Here is a 19,740-nt window from a genome sequence, read left to right as displayed (position 1 = left end):
CAGCTCCCTTAATCTGAACTGTGGTCTTCATATTGGTGAAATGGTCATGCTCACTTTGAATTTAGTTTGGGCTTTATCATTTTGGGCCATTAAAAGTGATAATTCTAGCTGTCTTAGAATTTGATACCAAATGTAAGAGAGGAAAGGAGTCAGATGTATGAGGATCCAGTGGGTGGGTAGAGTCGCTGATAGGCTGGATTAGAGAATGTGATGCAGAGCTGAGGCCTTCCACAGTTGGACTTTCCAGTATAACCCCATATTTAAAGTTTGGCTTTTTGTTTGAGGGAGAGAGTTTGTGTATACAGAGCAAACATATGGATTGTCCTCTCACACCCAATGAACCCTGATGATGGGAACAGGGAGAGGTGAGCCTATGGATCTTTCTTTTTTCTTCTTCTTCTTCTTTCTTTTTTTGAGAGAGAGAGAGAGAGAGAATTTTTTTTTAATATTTATTTTTTAGTTTTCAGCGGACACAACATCTTTCTTTGTATGTGGTGCTGAGGATCGAACCTGGGCGTGCACACACATGCCAGGCGAGCATGCTACCACTTGAGCCACATCCCCAGCCCTGGATCTGTCTTTCAAAGGCAGGTTCATTGATGCAGGGCCATGCAGGGCCATGGAAGAGCTCAGAGGAAAATGTAGGTTCCCTATAGACAGGAAGGTCTTAAAAGAAAATGAGGACAAAAGCTGAGGCAGGTAGACATGCTTTTTCCCAGTCCTGTACAGAGGAGTGAAGAAGTAGAGAACGGACAGAACCTTTCTTCTTAATATTCTTGGAAGTACCTTTAACATGAAGCCATCGGAATTCTCCAAAAGTCACTGTAAAATTAGTTCCATTTCCCAAAGGAAACCTCATTTTATTTAACCTCATTTAACATGAGTGCTAAATTTCCTTACTGTTAATCCTAATACATTAATGGGGAGTAAACTCCATTCTCTCCTCTTCCACATTTGAAATATGTTAGCTGTGCTGCAGTATTTTACTTTTTTTTGAGTCTTGAGTGTTGAATATCTGAGAAGAGAATGGTTCTGTGAAAGACTTCAGGGAATGTAATTTGTTGTTACAGTAGTTTATTAGTATAACCTTTATATAAATTTTAATCAAAAGCTGTGTGCTCTTTGAGTATAGTCCTGGACGGTGAGTGATTATTGGGAAGCAGATATATACTGTCTCCTTTTTGGGTGTCTAAGGAAAAAATAATTTGCTTCAGTGAGAGGTGTCTCAGGTTTAAGGTCAGCCTTTTTGAATCCTCCGTTGAATTGTGATAGGGAACAAAATCTGAGATCAGTTCAACTGCTTAGTTTCTTGCCTGATCAGCCTTGACTAGATAAACTTTTCCTTTCAATCTTAAAAAAATTGAAATGCTATCTCTGTCACCTACAGTTGAATATTAAGTAATATAATATACTGTTTGAATATTGAATCATTGAATATTGAAAAGTATAATATTATACCTTTGAATATTGTGTAGTGTAGGTTTAGAGGTACATTACAACAACCAATTTCTTAAAGTCTGATCTTGATTATTCTGCTCTAGGTCATCAGAGTCCTGGTTTTTTTTTTTTTAGTTGTTGAAAGACCTTTATTTTATTTATTTATATGTGGTGCTGAGAACCGAACCCAGTGCCGTACACATGCCAGGCAAGTGCACTACCACTGAGCCCTAGCCCCAGCCCCAGCCCCCAAAATCCTGTTTTGATGTTATTTTTTCTTATCTTTTCTTGTGATCATTTTACCTGAAATATTTTTTTGCAGAGATAAAAGGGAAAGGAGATGAAACTTAAATCAATTTTTCTTTTTTAACTTATAAGCACCTAATTATGAAAGTGGTCAAGTATTTTTTTAAAAAGTTTTATAAAAATATGCACAGTTGAGAATGTTATGTTTCCATAGTATTTACTAGACACTTTATTTGTCATCTGGGAATTGTCTTTGGAGTACCCTCTTTCTCCATAGAATTTGATAGTAATTTATTTGAATTGATATTAATTCCTTGTGTGTACTTTTTTGGGAGAGGCTAATCTTTGTTTTTTTTCCACTTTCAGTTGATCCTATTAAGGTTCTAATGCCATCTCTGTCACCTACAATGGAAGAGGGAAACATTGTCAAATGGCTGAAAAAGGAAGGTGAGTTAAGAACATAATTGGTGTCTACTGTTCTTTTTTGATCACTCTTCCTGGTTATTTTGGCTTTTTTCTAATCAGTTGTATTACACAGTACATAATCTATATGAAGTAACTTTTGTTTCTTTGCTACTAATATAGGTTTGTTTAAATAAAAATTTCCCATGTAATGTAGCAAAGTTTTTTGGGTTCATCCTGTGTGTTTCCACACGCACTGAATTTTAAAATATTTTAAAGGTTTTTTTAATTTTCAGTCCTTTTTCTTAGATTTTAGTTTCAACCTCATGCTTTTATCAAAACCTTTAGTTTATAACTCTATCATGACTGTGTGATGCCTATTTTCCTGGAGCTAGGGAAGTTGATTGTAAGAGGGAAAATAAGTAAGACTAATAAGGAAAAGCCTCAAAAGAAGAGCAGTAGAGATGGGCAGTAGACTTCTAGTTATTGAAACATACTATTAAGCCTATATAATTAAAATGGTGGGGTTGGTGTTTTAAAAGAATGGCAAGAATAGGATCCTATTCAGACTAAGTTATACTCTATGTATGTGTAATTTATCAAAATACACTGTACTGTCATATATATCTAGAAAGAACCAACTAAAAATAAATGCGTACTCGGTGCAGTGGCTCACTCCTACAATCCCAGTGACTTAGGAAGCTGAGGCAGTAGGAGGATCACAAGTTCAAAGCCAGCCTCAGCAACTTAGCAAGGTCCTGAGCAACTTGGTGAGACTCTATCTCAAAATAAAAAAATATAAAAAGGGGTGGGGATATGGCTCAATAGTTAAGCACCCCTGAGTTCATTCTCTGGTATAAAAAAACAAAAACCAAGCAAGTGGCTAGCCCTGGCAAGGACTTCCTGGATTTCCATTTGTGATTCAGTGGGTACAGATTTTGCTAAGGCAAATTCTCGTCTCGTGTCATCCAGAAAGTAATTATAAAAGAGCATCTGGAGAGTTTAAGTCACAGGTAAGAATTGAGAGTGTGGCAGAGTTCTGTTGTGATTCCAGGAAGTCTAGCCACTCGTGGTATAACTTTTGCTAATGATGACATGTATGGGGCTTGGGAAGAAGGCCAGCAAATACTTATTTGACAATACCAGCCAAATAAGCTTGGGAGTTTGGGGCAAGGCTGCCATTCTTTGAGGGATTCTGGGGTGCTAGGAAAAACAAGAAGATAGATAACAGAATGGGCCTCAGAGCAGAAGCTTTGTCCTATGGATTAGGCAGGTATCCATACTAGGAGATGTAGCACAGTGAGGCTGTCCAGCTGACTGTTCCTGGTTAGGATTTACCTGTGTGATTGGAAGCATTACTAAATTCTCCTCCATAGCAGAGAATATGTCCAAATGTGTTAATGCGTCCCTGTTATGGTTAATGCAGTAATTGGAACAGACCTGGCAGAACTGTAAACAGTTGATTAGTAAATATATGAGCAGAAGGGAGAGAAGCCAAAATCAGGGAATGTGACAGGATCCAGGAAGGCTTTGAGATGAGATAGTATTTGATATGGGTCTTCAAAAAAAAAAAAAGATTAGGGCTGAGGATGTGGCTCAGTGGTAGAGTGGTAAAGGCTTGCCTAGAAGAAGACTGAATTTCTTCACACTATGAGAACAGATAGGCAAGTGGATAGGAATTTGTTTCTGTTTTTTAAACTGGGCCACGTTTCTCTCCAACTTCTAGCTCACTGGTAATAAATTATACGTAACAATTGAAATATGGACTGTATGATTTCAGGCCAGGAGGTGTGGTGTCTCATCATTTTGGTCTTTTTACTTTTGATAACACTGTGCTGTTTTCATGTAGGGTAGGCCAGGATGTATTTTAAGTCTCTGGAGCATATTTCCCTGAAGGTTGCTCTTAAAATTCTGTGTTCTGCCAGTTGAAGGGAAAATCTTGTTTACCAATACAGTGAATAATTAAGAGCAATCTGAATCCTAGTTTCTTGGTGATCCACTAGCTTCTTTTTTAAACTTACTTTTTTAAACTTTGCCGTTTAATTCTTCTTTTGAGTATAACTTACTTCTTTTCATTAATGTTTATGTACTCATTGGGATAAGTCTAACTACGCTTGGTGCTTGGTACATTGATGGTGACACTTGACTCATTCAAAAAGGGACTATTAGATTATAAATTTATATTGAAAACATATTCCCTTTTTTATATACTTCTCATTAGCTATGCTTTTTGTTTATATTGAGATCTTTATTAATGTATGGTTAATGGAATTTAAAACATTAAGAATATTGAAAATTTTTAATGAAAAAGAGTGCTGTTGTATCTAGTTATCAATCTAATTAATTTTTAGCAAAGGCCTAGATAATGATCCAATAGCCTGTGGATAGCAGTTCGGTTATATAAACTTTCAAGGTTTCTTGAAAATCTGAGACTCTAATTCACATTCACATCTACTTTTATTATTGCATGTTTTAAGCTAGGGAGGTAAGGATGCAATAAAAGAATCACGATTTGCCCTTTGGAGTTTCTCTGTTGCCGTGAGAACTACCTGGAGTGAGTTAAGCTAGATGAAATCAAAGGGATATCATAAAGGCTGGGGGTTGTGGCTTAGTGGTAGAGTGCTTGCCTAGCATGTGCGAGGCGCTGGGTTCAATCCTCAGCACCTCAGAAAAATAAAATAAAGATTTTGTGTCCAACTAAAACTAAATACAAAGAGGTATATCATAGCTTCAAATTCAATCATAATTTATTTTTATATTCTGAGTTATGTGCAATAATAGCATGTAAATTATTTTCATCTTTTTGAGCTAATGAATCTTAGGACACTAGTTTAATAGTAATAGGATGCTTATTTAGTCTGAGGATTGAATTAAAAGTATGCATCATAAAATTAGTAGAAGCTGAGTGTGGTGGTACACACTAATATCACACAGCTACTTGAGAGGCTGAGGCAGAAGGATCACAAGTTGGAGTCCAGCCTGAGGAATTTAGCAAGACCTAGGCTCAAAAAATAAAAATAAAAGGCCTAGGTATGTAGCTTAATAGTAGAGCACTTATCTTGTGTGCACAAGGCCCTGGGTTCAGTCTTCTGTACTGCTAATAAAATAAAACAGTAGAGAAGATATTTTGAAAGTGCTAAATAACACACAATTTCAAAATATCTTGAAAGGTAAGTTGAACTGTAATTCTACATCTTTATTACAGGTGTTTAGGAGGGTGGGGTTGTGGTACAGAAAATATACTTCAGGTAATTTCTGTTTATTAAAGTGGCCATAGTTTTATTTTTTCATCAGTTGAAAAGTCAAATCTGTTAAAACAACAAAAAGAAATATTTGTTCCCCTTTCATGAGAGAATATTTACACATATGAAAAATATTTTTTTCCTTGAGATTAATATTTTTAGATTTTCGCTCTGCCAAGAAGCACTATAAACAAAACCACACTGGAACAATTGTGTGACGTGCTTAGCACATGGTGTCTGGAGCAGACATAGGTGCTTAGCAAGTGATGTCCTCTGCTGCTCTAGGTGTGATTCTTCAATCCAGAGGCTGTCATTCTTAGTGAGCCTTTCTTTTGTTGTATAACTGGGAATTTTGACTCTTCCACACAGCTTTTGTATAAGTCGGACTGTCTCAAATTTAGTGTTTGAGAGTAAAACTGTTCTGATGGGGGCTTTATCCTGTACCACTAGGTACCATTGGAGAATTACACAAAGATTCTGGATTCTACTATAGAAGAGGCTTTGGTTTCTGTTATTTCTGGGAATATGTTTGTGGTGCTAAACTGGAAAATTTTGGAAAAGTACATTTCACAAATAGCCTCAGTGTTTTTTTGGTATACTACTATTTTAACAGCTTTTTTGAAATATAATTTACACATTCACCAATTTTATGTGCACAACCCAATTATTTTTAGTAAAGGCATAGATTGTGCAACTTACCATAGTCCATTTTTAGAACACTTCTGTCATCCCGAAATGTTCTGTGCTACTTGATTGCAGTTGCTTTCGTCTCCCATCCCTGGCTTTAGACAGTTTTGATCTGGTTTCTGTCTCTAAAATTTTGCCTTTTCTAGACATTTCATGTAAATAGTAATCATAATGTAGAGTTTTCATTTAGCATGGTTGAGATCATCCATGTTGTAACAAGTATTAGCAAGTTCGTTACTTTTGTTGCTGAATTGCTTTTATCATTATGCTTTTTTACAGTTATTGCTAACAGTTATGTTAGATCAAAATTGTAAAATTGGTGAATGAATCGTAGATTACAGTATTAATCAATGGAACTCTCTGTGGCGATAAAGTACTTTGCCAAACTGTTCAATACAGTAACCACTAAACAGGTAAAGAAGACACCAGAGGGATGTATGGGAGTTTAACCTGATGTGATGGTCTCCTTCTCAAACTACCACTCATGCTGTCAGCACCCCGGGCAGGATTTGACTGGCCTAGCAGCCAGACTGCCTCAGGTCCTGAGACCATGCAAATATCATCCTTTTAATTATGATGAAGTGATAAGCATTGACAGACTGTGATTAGGGGTCCCTCTTCTCTATTACCGTTCTGTTGTGTACTAATCGGGTGGGATTGGCATTGTCAGCTGGTACTCTTGGTCTGATTAGGAACTTCTTGTAGCATTTCTATTTTATTATTTTTAACCATGGTGTGTTATACAGTGTCATTCATATAGGGGCAACTTGTAGATGTTTGCTGAGCAAATACATTAATGTCTCTCAACATAGCAATAAGAAGAGGTTTTTCTCTTTCATGTTTATGTAGATCTGATTTACTTGGTTTTTCAGACAACAAGTAGCCCTATACCATCATACATCTTGGAAATGAAGACTTAGTCTTAAATTTTTGGCAGGACAAAAGTATTTTATAAAAACCACAGGATGTGTTTGGTTAATAATATAAACTGTGTTTGACTAAGACACTATTTCATGCCTAGAATTTACTAAGACACAGGGAAGCCTCTGTATACTTCCATCCTCAGCTCTGACAGCTGCTCATCTGGACGAAGGAACAGGATATGATGCTGGCATCGGTGCTGGGGAGCGGCCCCCGGGCGGGCCTCTGGTCTGGCCCCTCCTGGGGCCCGCACTCTCGCTCCGGGCCCGCTCCACCTACACCACTGACACCGACCTCGAGAAGATGGCTCAGGAACACTCCAGGGCTGCCATCTTCTGCAGCCAGTCAGCCATCAACGTGACAACTGAGAAGCCTTCTGTCCCTCAGATCGTCCATGAGTCTCTGTCCTGGCTGCTCAGTCTTTTCCACTAGACTATAAACTCTTTACAAATAGAACCATATCTTGTTGTTTTTGTACTCAGTGCTTACTACAATGTCTTATACATTAATATTTGTTGAATGATCTGTTTGAAATAATAGACTGTGGAAGAGGAGCGAATAATGGATCTTGAGTTTTAATCGTTGTTACTAGTTGTACCTAATATTTTTAGTTCTATCTGAAGATGTGAAGTGTTATGTAAAGGTGTAAGTGAAGTGTTAACCTAACACTTCCAAGTCTGTGATTTTTTTTTTTTAATCTCTTCCTGAGAGTCAAAGAGATTAAGATGAAGTGACTAGATCACTACTAAGTGTTCAGCCTTCAAATGAAACTCATATCTGATATGTCTGACTTGGGAGAGGTTCCTTTTAACTACTCTGCCAAGCAGTCTTTCTTAATATAGTGCTAACTTGTTGATCAAAGCTGAAACTTAGCAGACTTGCATCTTTGTGGCATTTAGTCTCAAAACTTTCTTTCGGCATTTATGTTGGATTTGATTATCAATAGATAGAATTTAGTTTCATAATAAGTTAGGGGTAATGCTTCTTTATATGAAAGTATAATGTTTTAAATGTTGCTGTAGTTTATGGACAAAGCTCTTTATACTACAGTAGTTTTTGTCTGTTTCTCAGCATTCTTATTTAGCTGACATATGTGCTGTTATGTGGCAAGATGTGGGTATTGTTTAAAGAACATAAGAAACGGGGTTACATGTCTTTAAAATTAGAAACATTCTACAAATCAAATGGGAGAATGAAAAGACATGTAAAGGACAGTTTGATGTGTACCTCATAAGGAAATAAGGATATGTTAAGTTATTACAGTTTTTTTGTAAAGCATTTAATCTGAAGTGCATCTCATATGAGGCACTGGCCTGAGATCTGAGGAATGGGAGTGTTATAAAACATCTCTAATGTGCCCTGTTTCTATTGTGGAAAAGTTCACAGTATTTTCTAGTAAGTAGAGAAAAATACAATTTTTAAAAAGTAATTAGTAGTAGCAATATAACATTTTATATTGCAATTTGTGGTTCTTTTCAAATTAGTTATAACTGTTACTGGAATTCAGGAATAGAAACAAAAACTTGTCAGTTGATGTACCAAGAGAAAGTTACATGGCTGAAGCAGAAGAATAGATAGTTCTTAAAGAGTGGTTGAAATTTGAACATGGATGAGCACAATGATATAGTTTCATTTTACTTGGTTTCTTAAGGCCAGAATTTATTTTCCAGCCATCTAAGAAGTGGTTTTATGGTAGGTTGCATAATTCAGTGATCTCTCCCATGGTTACTACAGAAACAGAATAGTGCTTTTTTATTTTTCCTTTTGGAGTATGATCTATTTTAACTAAAACATCTGTGTAAAGAAGTACGTAAGATAAAATATATGACACTGGGACATTCTCTGTATGACATACAATGGTCCTTTTTGGTCTGTTCCTGCATATCTCACCAGCCTAATCTTTCATTGCTTCTCTCATGTAATGTTTGCTAGTTCCCCCAAAGGGGCGTGTTCTCTTTGCTCCCAGGCCTCTGGGTATGCTACCTTCTGCCTGAATCATTACCCTTTATTTATCTCCTCATCCTCTCAGGCTCAGATGAGATTCATTCTAAGGAAACTTTCAGAGCACACTTATTAACTTACTAGTATTTTAGATTTTCTTTCACATTTTTTCATTGTATTCACCTGTTAATATTGCTATTTCAGCTATTTGGGTGTATATGTGAAGAGATGGGGGTGTATTTGTATGCCTTATATTTTCTATCCTTTTTTTTTTTCTATTTAGGGTTTAGGTCTGTCTCTTCTAAGCTATTTTTACCAAGATTTTATTTCTGTATTTTCATAACCACTACTTTTATATGTAGTTTTAATCCGTTTACAATTATTGTGGTTATTTATACATTTGAATTTATTTTTGCTGTTTTTTGTGCATTTCTGTTTTTATTCTCTGCCTTTTCTTTTTATGGGCATACTTTCTGTTAAGTGATCGTTTTTATTTTCTGTTTTGCCTCTGATTTTTTTAATTGATATAGATTATATTTCTATTTTTAAATTCTTAAATTTTGTCAAAAAATGTAGTTATTCAGTATTTTTTCCTAATTGAATCAAAGTTAAGTATGGTTCACATCACCTAAACATTCCCTTATTCATCTTATTGATTTTTAGTTTTTGAGTTTTTACTTTTTGACCTTCAAACATGACCTTTTAAGTGATAAATGGTTAGCATTATAGCAGCTTTTGTGGTAACTTTTTTCTTGTGTCTCATGGGTCCTTTCTGTGTCTACTTTTCTTCTTGATGACAATCTTGTATGAGCTCTTTGAAGTGATTGCCAATAATGGTAAATTTTCTAGCTTTTATATGTCTAAAAAATACTTTTTGTCATTCTTAATTGATGGTTTGGCTGCATGTAAAATTCTAGACAGTTATTTTTCCTCAGCTTTTTGAAGATATTGCTTCATTGTCTTCTGAACTCTATTGCAGCTGCTGAGAAGTGTGCTCTCAGTCTGTCATTCCATTGAGGTAATATGTTTTTTTTTCCTCTGATAGCTTTTAAAATTACGTTTTTTATTGTTGATTGTGTGCAGTTTCTCTACAGTGTATCTAATGTGAATTATGTTTACATGCTCTAATACTCTTTTTCCTGTTAAAATTTTGTCACCGTTTTAACTTGCATAGAATATATCTCAATATTTATATGTACCTCTACCTACAAGATTTAGGACATTCCTTACATGCCACAAGGCTCTCTTGTGCCCCCTCTCAGTCAATAACGGGTATTTCAAACTCTTAATATTATGAAGGTATACATCTCTAGTTCTGGAAAAAATTTTGGCAATTATTTCTTCAGGTATTGCTTCTCCACTAGCCCCCCAAGTCTTCCCCAGGAAGTTCATAAGACAAACATTGCAGCCTCAATCTATGTCATTTAGCTACTCTTTTCTTTTCCTTTCTATTTTTTTTTAAATTTTTTTATCTGCATGTATTAAGTTCTGGATAGTTTCTTTGTGCTAGCTTTCAAAATCATTCTTTTGCTATGTCCACTCTAGAATATATACCTTTTTTTTTTTTTTTGATGACTTAATTTTTTTATTTCCAATATTTTTAATTAGCTTTTTTCCTTTCTACTTGATGCTGTTTTGTTTCATTTCTATACATTTTTTAAAAAAATTATTGTCCTTGTGATGGCTGTTTTATCTTCACTTATATTTTTAACATCCTCCAGATACTTATTTTAAAATCTTTGGCAGATTGCACTAAAGAATTGCTTCTCAAATCTGTTTCTGTTCCAGTTATTGATTTTGTGACTTGCTTTCTTAGCATCAGATTTCTTAATGTTTCAGGACCTTGTTTTATGGTTTACTTTTGAATGGAAGGTTTTTCTGTTTTTCTCAATGTCTTCCCTCTTGCCCATCCCTTATCTTCCCCTTAGCCCCTGGATTTTGCTATGGATACTGGGAATATTGACAGATGCAGTCCTGGAGCCAGAAGGTTGTTTGACTTGGTTTCTGATATTGGGGCAGTGTTTTTGTCCTCTATCTCCTACACCCCCAGTTTCTGAATAAAGCCTTAGTCTTAGTCAGGTTTTGATGGCTCATTTCGTCAGCCTGACTTAGCCCTAGCTTCAGGTGGTAAAGCTGATTTGAGTCCCCTGGCTCCACAAGGCCACTTTTAGTTCCCTGTACTTCCTAAAGGAAATCTGTCTCTTCTTTCCTCCCCATCACAAACCTACTTTTTGATCCAGAAACCAGCATGTCTGTAATGTCAGTTCCTGCTCAGGTTTTTAAGTTTTCATATCTTTTCTATTGCACAGAACTGGTCCTTAATTTGACATCAGCCATATTGATTTTCTCTTTTTTATGCTGTGTATGCTTTATTCATTTATGCTGTGTGGTACAGATAGGATTTTTGAACTTGCCCTAAGATGTAAACCAAAAAGTACTATTAATTACGAAACTTCTCTCTATAGAGTATTAGTCAAATTAGCAGGAGATAGGGGTGGGAGTTTAACTCAGGGATAGCATGATGAGGCCCTGGGTGTGGTCCTTGGCACTGTTAAAAGAAAAAGAGATACAGGGTCTGAAACTGATTTGTTCTGGAGAGAATATTCATTTTTTGCTATTGTCTCAGTGTGATTTTACTTTTGATATTTGTTCAGTAATCTTAGCAATAGCTTTTTATTACAACAAATATAATTATACCCCTTATAAAGCTTTCAGAAAATACAACAAAGTGTACACACACACACACACACACACACACACAAAAAAAAAAAAAAACACACACACATGAGATGAGAACTGTTTATAATTTCACAACCCAGAAGTAACTATAGAGTATTTTGTTAATTATGTTTTACACACATCTACAGATATTCATATTTTAAAAAAACAAAACAAACCCAGTCTTGTTTTGTAGGTGAAGCTGTGAGTGCTGGAGATGCATTATGTGAAATTGAGACTGACAAAGCTGTGGTTACCTTAGATGCAAGTGATGACGGCATCTTGGCCAAAATAGTGGTAAGTTTTCATTTGGATTATCTTCTATAGGATGAAGATTTCTTTTTTTTATTTTTAATACATGACAGTAGAATGTATTTTGATATATTATTCACATATGGAGTATAACTTCCCATTCTTCTGGTTGTACATGATGTGGCATTAATTACATTGGTAGGATGAAGATTTCTTAAATGTAAAGTTTTTGAAAGAAAGTTACCTCTTTATTTATATTGTTGTATTATCTTTTACATAGTACATTTTTAATTCGAATTGTGTTTTTTGTATTTTCTAAATTTTCTGTAATGCATATGTTATTTTTAGATGGAATTTTAAAACTCACGAGTAAAGTAAAATAAAATGCGTAAATTCGCATATGGTAAAATACTTTTCTACTGATGTAGCCAATCCATGTGTTGTTTCTTCATTTCCAGAACATTTGCCAGATAGTATAGAATAGCAGCTAAGACTGTGGTTTCTGGGAGTCACAGTGCCACCTGAATCATGTAGCTAAAGTCTTCTTCTGCAGTTATAACTGCATAATGAGAAGCAAATTCTTTATCCTTTGCTTCATAATAAAGTAGAGAAGATTATAACAGACCATGGGGTATTAGGGAAATTTAAGTGAGAGAATATACAAATAACTCCCATGTCATTCTATGTGAGTCTAAGCATTTGTATCAGTTGTTTGTGACTAACCAATAAATATTTATTTATGCCTCTATAGTTTGATTTGTACTGGTAAGACATACCTCTAATGGTAGTCCCTTGTCGATATGTTTTTAGTTCTGAGCCACCAGCTCATCTCTGCATTTAGGATGGATATATCACCCTCCATTGTCTATTTGGTCCAAAGACCATACCTTAGAATGTTATACTCTAATTAGATATAGATCTTATAACTTTTAAATTAGTGTTTCTTACTAGAAAGTCCTTTGGAGATGGTACTAGGGATTGAACTTGGGGGCACTCGACCACTAAGCCATATCCCCAGCCCTATTTTGTTTTTTATTAGCAACTTAATGAGTTGCTTAGTGCCTTGCTGTTGCTGAGGCTGGCTCTGAACTACAGATTCTCCTACCTCAGCCTCCCAAGCCTCTGGGATTACAGGCGTGTGCCACTGCCTTTTATGTCTATATTTTCTAGCCACTTATTTTATTCCCGACAACTTAATATATCAAACATCTGTCTATGATTGAAGCACATTGTTTAAAATATAGTTAACTTCCTCAGAGGAAATCTGAATTGAAGATTAAAATGTTTACCTTTATAACTGAGAAAATAAAAAATATACTTACCAAAAATAATTTGACTAATTTATGTAGTATTTTGAGGAAGAGAAAGATTGCTTACATTGCCATATGTAATAAACCCAGTTTGCATTTTATTGGGTGTGCTTTTGACAGGCTGTGCTCTTGGCCCTAGTTCTGAATTGCTTGGCTGAAAAAGTCTTTCAGAATTTATAGCATTTTCCACTTAACTGCTTAGTAATGCATTTCAAATGGCTAACCATGTCAGTGGGTCAGGAGTGCCTAGTCATATGGTCCCTAATGCTCTGAAAGGTTTGGGAGGGTATTCCTGCCAAAGAAAAGATTGTGTGTTTTAGGGCTTTGTATTTTTATTATTATTCTACATGCTTTTTGGACGATGGCAGTGGGAATATATTCATGTCACAATGTTATACAGTTTCACAGAGGGAACAAATTAAGGTGGACTCATTAGTGCCTTTTGGTTTTGTCTTCTCTCCTGCGTCAACCCTCACCACCATCACCATCAGCAAGAGTTGTACCCATCTTTTTCGCTGTGGAATAATTCTCATTTTTCCAAACAAAATAACATGATTTTTACAGGAGTAATACATTTAAGAGACTTCTGCTTTCGGAATCAAAGAGTTGGATAATTGAGCTTATTAAAAGGCAAGGGATGATAATAAAACTAAACTGAACACTGAAAATAAGTACTGCAACTCTAATGTCAAATTTTGAGCACACATATTTGAAAGGCTTAGAAATCATAGTACATTTTACTCTTAGAAATTTAAGAGGTTTTGTATTTTATCTTCACAGTTTGGCTTTCTAAATACTCTTATAGTTTTGCATCTGAATTATATTTTAAGTGTAAAATAATACTTAGCACACTTTAATTTTACTTTGTGCCTTGATTTCAGCGTTCTATACTTTTGGGTACACTGATAAACATAGGTGAGCTCTATTTGGTATAGTTGCAGATGTTTAATGTCACTGCTTGGGAACATCTCTGGTACAGGTAGAGGGATGAAATTTAGCCTATCAGTGTTATTAAGAATTTATCTCAGGCCTTACCACCTTTTATATGTTGCTATTTGCCCTCTAGTGCTACCAGCCACACGCTGGGCCATTAGGCAGGAATTTCCAGCCCTTATCAAGGTGCACTCTATAGTCCAATCTTGATCCTGTTGATAGTATTTCTTGTTTTAAAAATAATATCTTTAATATTTATGGTAAGTGACATGTTCTTCTAAGTGCCTCACATGTAACTCATTTATTCCTCATAACAACCACACATACCTGCTGTTACTGGTTTTTATTTTAAAGAAATCGGCATGGTGAAATAGACAAACCTAAGACCATATAACTAATAATTAATGGAGTTTCAACATTGAAACCCAGGAAGTCTGTACAAAACTGGGAAGGAAGGCTAGTACTTTGAATGACAGACTTAATTCAGAATTTCACTATTAATAAGCTATAAGTTTATAGGGCAAAGTGTAAAATTTTTTCATTTCATATTAAGAAGTGCTGATTTGGACAGAACAGTACCAAAGGCCTGTTTGGTTTCTAAACACAGTTTTGCAGAGTATGATTTACTCCTATGTACTAAGTCAACACCAGTTTTAAATATTTATGCATGGGGAAAAATGTGAGTACTTTAAATATTGTTTGATATTTAGATACAGTAAAAAGTGAAATGATAATAAAAACTTGTTACTGCCTCTTTGAAAATGTTAATGTCATGTTGGTAGGATATATGTGGAATCATATATATGATTTACAGTAAATTAATCAGAAAAGGAGATTTCAGTTTCAAATTTAGTACAGTATCTGACTCACATTTCAGAAATCTGTTGATATTTTTAAAACAAAACTTTCCCCTACAAGGGAATGGTTTACATTTGAATCATATTCTTTGAACTTGGATACTGATCTTACGGCTGATTCACTCTTGAAAGGAATTATCAAGTGGACTTCATATCATTTAATGCTTCTTATTTCTATGAGTTTTTAAAGAATTACTCATTTACTTTGTGATTTTTAGTAGGCATTTCATAAACAGCTAATTAAATACTTTTAGATGGAGAAAATGTTAACCTAATAATAATCTTAACTCATCTTTTGACATAGAAATGAAAAATGAATAGTTTGCAGAAGTAAAACTTTTTTTTTTAAGTTTTAAGTAAAACTTTTGCAACTAAATTTTTCTTGGATTGTTTAGTCTTTTCCCACAGCTTATAATTCATTGTTTATTCTTAATTAGTTTCATATGTCCATTTATCTATATATAAATGTATACATGTATATATACATGTGCTTCATTAAAGTATTGTTCCTTTTCTTCCCCATTGGCAATTAGTAAATTTAGAAGGCTTCCTAGTTCTCAGAATTTATGTTTTATTGTTTTAAGAATAATGCACATACTAATATGCATCAGAAATGTCAAACCCATGCTAGGTATTATGCTTTTCCTTATAATTATTGTATTAATGAATGTTCTACAGCCTGTAATTCTGCTATTCATTCGATACATCTGTGATGAGCATTATTTAGAGTAATTGAAAGGAAATAATAGAAAATTTTAAAGGAATGACATTTTCTTCCAATACTAAGCCTACAAATATTGTTATCTACAGGTTTTCTAGGGACTTCATTTAATAAGTAAATTAGAATCAGCCTTTCATTTATAAGTTAATGCTGCTGATATGCTTAAAATCTATTTTTCTTAATTTAAAAAATCATCTTTGATCTTAGGTTTTTAGTTGGTAAATATTATCTAAAAAAACTGGTTAAGTAGGACACCTTAATGTTATTGATAAACTTTAAAAAACTCATTATTTTATTTTATTTTTCAGATTCTATAAGTAGATATTCAGGGGAAGAATTAAATACTAAAGTTAAATATTCTTAACATTAACCAGAATAGTTAGCCAGTTCAATACTATCAGTACAATAGTTCAGTAGTTCCATTACTATCTGTACAATGGAACATTCTTCCCTGGCCTTCCCACAGAGACTAAGTTTACTGAAAAGATTTTATTTTAAATTAATTTTAGTAGTTAGGACTAATGGGGGGATTAAGCCCATATGAGCTCTTGAAATGTGTAAAAATTGTCTGAGAAAGATAATGTATAGAAATTGTCTGAGAAAGAAAATAATTGAGATATGTAACCATAGTCTCCTGTTTTAGATTTGTATTACTTGACATCAAAAACAATAAACAATGGTAACTCACATATTTGAAGGCTGCCATGAAAATGAGAGATTCTAGATTTTTCCTTCATCTCAGGAAGTATTATTAATAAATGGGAGAGGAAGGCTGGTGAAGGAGGGCATGAGTGGAAGGCAGAAGGGAAGGAAGGTAGGAGGTTGAGACTCTTAGTTCAAATTAAGAGATCTTTCCTTGATTACCCATCAAGACATAAACTACTTGACATTGATGAGCCTTTCTATCTCTACTTTTTTTGTTTGTTTGTTTTTAAAATACAGGTTGAAGAGGGAACTAAAAACATACGACTGGGTTCACTAATTGGTTTGATGGTTGAAGAAGGACAAGATTGGAAACAAGTTGAAATTCCCAAAGATGTTGGTCCTCCACCACCAGTTTCAAAACCATCAGTGCCTCACCCCTCATCAGAACCACAGATTTCTCTCCCTGTTAAGAAGGAACACACAGCAGGGACACCGCAGTGAGTATGTTTATTTGAATGATAATGTTAATTTAAAAAAAAAATTGTTATGGCCACTCTTATGGTTTTAATCATTATCTTATTTAAAGCATCTTTGTACATTACATAGAAAGTTGCTAAATTTCCCTTATTTCTCTGAGGACACTGAGGTCTAAGAATGATTATTTTACCATCATTGTTCATTCAGCAATTGTTACTGAATACCTGTTACGTTCCAGGTGCACTGAAGACTCTGCTTGCCCAATGGAGAACAAAACAGTATGTTTTCACATTGAATTTGAATTAGGTTTTAGAATTCCAGAGTGGCACTCAATATACCAAACTTCATTAGAGACTCGTGAATCTGAAGTCCCACTATATATTCTCTTAAACACCAACTGGCCTATAAACTTGTGTGTTATTAGGTCATGCAGTGATTAAAAAATTTTTTTTAATTGGTTACTGATTAATCTTATTCAATAATCTAAAACTTCACTTTCTCTTGGAAAAAATCTAAAAATTTGATGACAGTAGGCCCATATCAAGCAGATGTATTTACAGTAGCAAATACATTAAAATGTTCTCCATTTGTCAGTTTTAAACTTTCAGACCCAGCCTGTTTTACTCATTTTCTTCATGAGATTATGTAGTTATTTACATTTGCTACTTTGCTTAAAGTCCTTAATAAAAAAGTAGATGCTTGCTAGTCATATGACTATGGGCTTACTAGCTCATGAAATCAATGAGTTTGTTTTCCCCTCTCTTATTCTTCTGGAGTATATGTGAAAATAGAAGCATTTTCAGGTAATACTAAGGACTTTAAAAATTATATTAAGGATATAGTTCAGTAATAATGAAACAACCAAAATTGAAAATGGCACAGAAATTTAAATAGACATTGCCCCCCAAAAGATAAACAAATGGCTAATAGGCACAGAAAAGTTGCTCACTACACTAATCATTAGAGAAGTGCAAAACGAAACCACCAGGATGCGACAGCACATTGATCAGTATGGCTGATATCCAAAAAAACAAGAACAAACAAAAAAACCACCTCAGAATATAACAAGTGTTGGTGAAGATGTGCAAAAAATTGAAACTGTATGCAATGCGGATGAGCATGTAAAATGGCACAGCTGCTATAGAGAGTAATGTGGCATTTCCTCAAAAAAAGAGAATTACCTTATCACTCAGCAGTTCTACTTCTGGGTATATGCTCTAAAGAATTTAAAGCAAACACTCAGTGTTTGAATATCCAGGTTTATGCATCATTATTCACAGTAGAAAAATGGTGGCAATGACTCGTGTCTAAAATGCTGTGTACATACCTTGAAATGTTATTCAGTCTGAAAAAGAAGGACATTCTGACACATAATACAACATAGATGAACTCTGAAGACATTATGATGAAAAAACTAAGCCATCACTAAAAGACAGATATTATGTGACTACACTTAAATGAAGAAGTGCTCAGAGTAGTCAGATTGGTAGAGAGAAATAGAGCAGTGGTTGTCGGGTTTTGAGGGGAGGTAGAAATAAACAGTTACTGTTCAATATATACAGAATTTTGATTTGGGCAGCTGAGAAAGTTCTGGGGATTGATAATGGTTCCCCAACAGTGGGATTGTACTTAATGCCACTCAACTTTACACCTAATGCTTAAGGTGGTAAATTTTATGTATTGTTTATTATAGTAAAAAAAAAAAAAAAAAAAAGGAGGAGCCATGTGAAACGTAGTCAGAATTGAAGCTCTTTTCACTAGATTATTTACTCTTATTAAATAAATAGTTTGAAATAGAAACTAAATTTTTATAAGAATGTTTGATATTAAAATAAACTAGATTCTAGATAAAGATTTATCTGACTATGTCCATCTATGGGAGTCATTTTAGTTTTAGTATAAGATTTTGCTTTTCTAATTATCAGCAAAGCTGTTGACATTTAGATGTATTTGAAACAATATAAGTCTTAATTAGTTCAATTAATCTTCATGTTTTCTTCTTAGATTTCGTTTAAGTCCAGCTGCTCGAAACATTCTGGAGAAACATGCACTGAATGCTAGCCAGGGTACAGCTACTGGCCCTCGGGGGATATTCACTAAAGAGTATGTGTGTGCTTTTTATAATAATCAAGTCCATTATTTATCTTTCCTCCCCCCCCCCAAAGAATTTAAAAGCCTTTTTAATGAGTTAACATTAAAAAGGAGGTACATTGTTCTTTTGTGCTTTTAATTGCTTTTGTCACTAAATCGTGGTCTGAACAAGGATAGTTTTCTGAATAATTGTAACATAACTGAAAAACAGTTCTAATTTAGCAACTAAGATTCTTAGAAATAGTAATAAATGCAGAAAATTAAGTGTAGAACAGTAAAACTATATTGTTTCAAGTTTGTGTTAAACTGTCACCCAATCACAATTAATTTCTAAAATGTGGAAATACATTTTTTTAAACAATTTGATTCTTAATGTATTTCAGTTTTATTAATTTGTTACAAAGCATTTTTCTTTTTGTATTTCCATTTCTAGTCCATTGATGTTTTTCCATAAGTTGGTACCATACATTTTTAGCACCATACTTACAATTAAAAGAATTTTATAGTTATGCCTTAAAAGCTGATAGATCATATTTTTTCCATTGGTCTTCTTTTTCAATAAACTGGTTTTATTGGTATGTTCTTGTTTTATTCTCCCAAGTGAATTTTTTTATATGTATTTTTAGTTGTTGATGGTCTTTGTTGTATTCATTTATTTATATGCAGTGCTGAGAATCGAACCCAGTGCCTCACACATACTGGGCAAGCACTTTACCAGTGAGCCACAATCCCAGTACCCCACCCCCATGAATTTTAAACAACTCTTTTAGCTCCATATGAGGTGGGGGTGCTATGGTATTTTTATGTAATTGTACTAAATTAATTTATTAAGAGCTGGCATCTTTATGATGATGAATCTT

General features: G+C 34.3%; 1 protein-coding gene across 1 annotated transcript in view; it reads left to right on the top strand.

The window, feature by feature from the left end:
* Positions 1-19,740, top strand: part of Pdhx (pyruvate dehydrogenase complex component X) — a 68,299-nt gene that overhangs the window by 18,084 nt on the left and 30,475 nt on the right. Inside the window, exons 2-5 of the mRNA XM_078046241.1 lie at positions 2,050-2,130; positions 11,791-11,891; positions 16,610-16,809; positions 18,794-18,892. Of these exons, the coding sequence (XP_077902367.1) occupies positions 2,050-2,130; positions 11,791-11,891; positions 16,610-16,809; positions 18,794-18,892 (481 nt within the window). The remainder of the gene's footprint in view (positions 1-2,049; positions 2,131-11,790; positions 11,892-16,609; positions 16,810-18,793; positions 18,893-19,740) is intronic.

Source organism: Ictidomys tridecemlineatus, chromosome 4 (genome assembly GCF_052094955.1).
Source record: "Ictidomys tridecemlineatus isolate mIctTri1 chromosome 4, mIctTri1.hap1, whole genome shotgun sequence".
Classification (NCBI taxonomy): Eukaryota; Metazoa; Chordata; class Mammalia; order Rodentia; family Sciuridae; genus Ictidomys; species Ictidomys tridecemlineatus.
The sequence above is the reverse complement of the archived record's forward strand: the minus strand, read 5'-3'. Positions and strand labels throughout refer to the sequence as shown.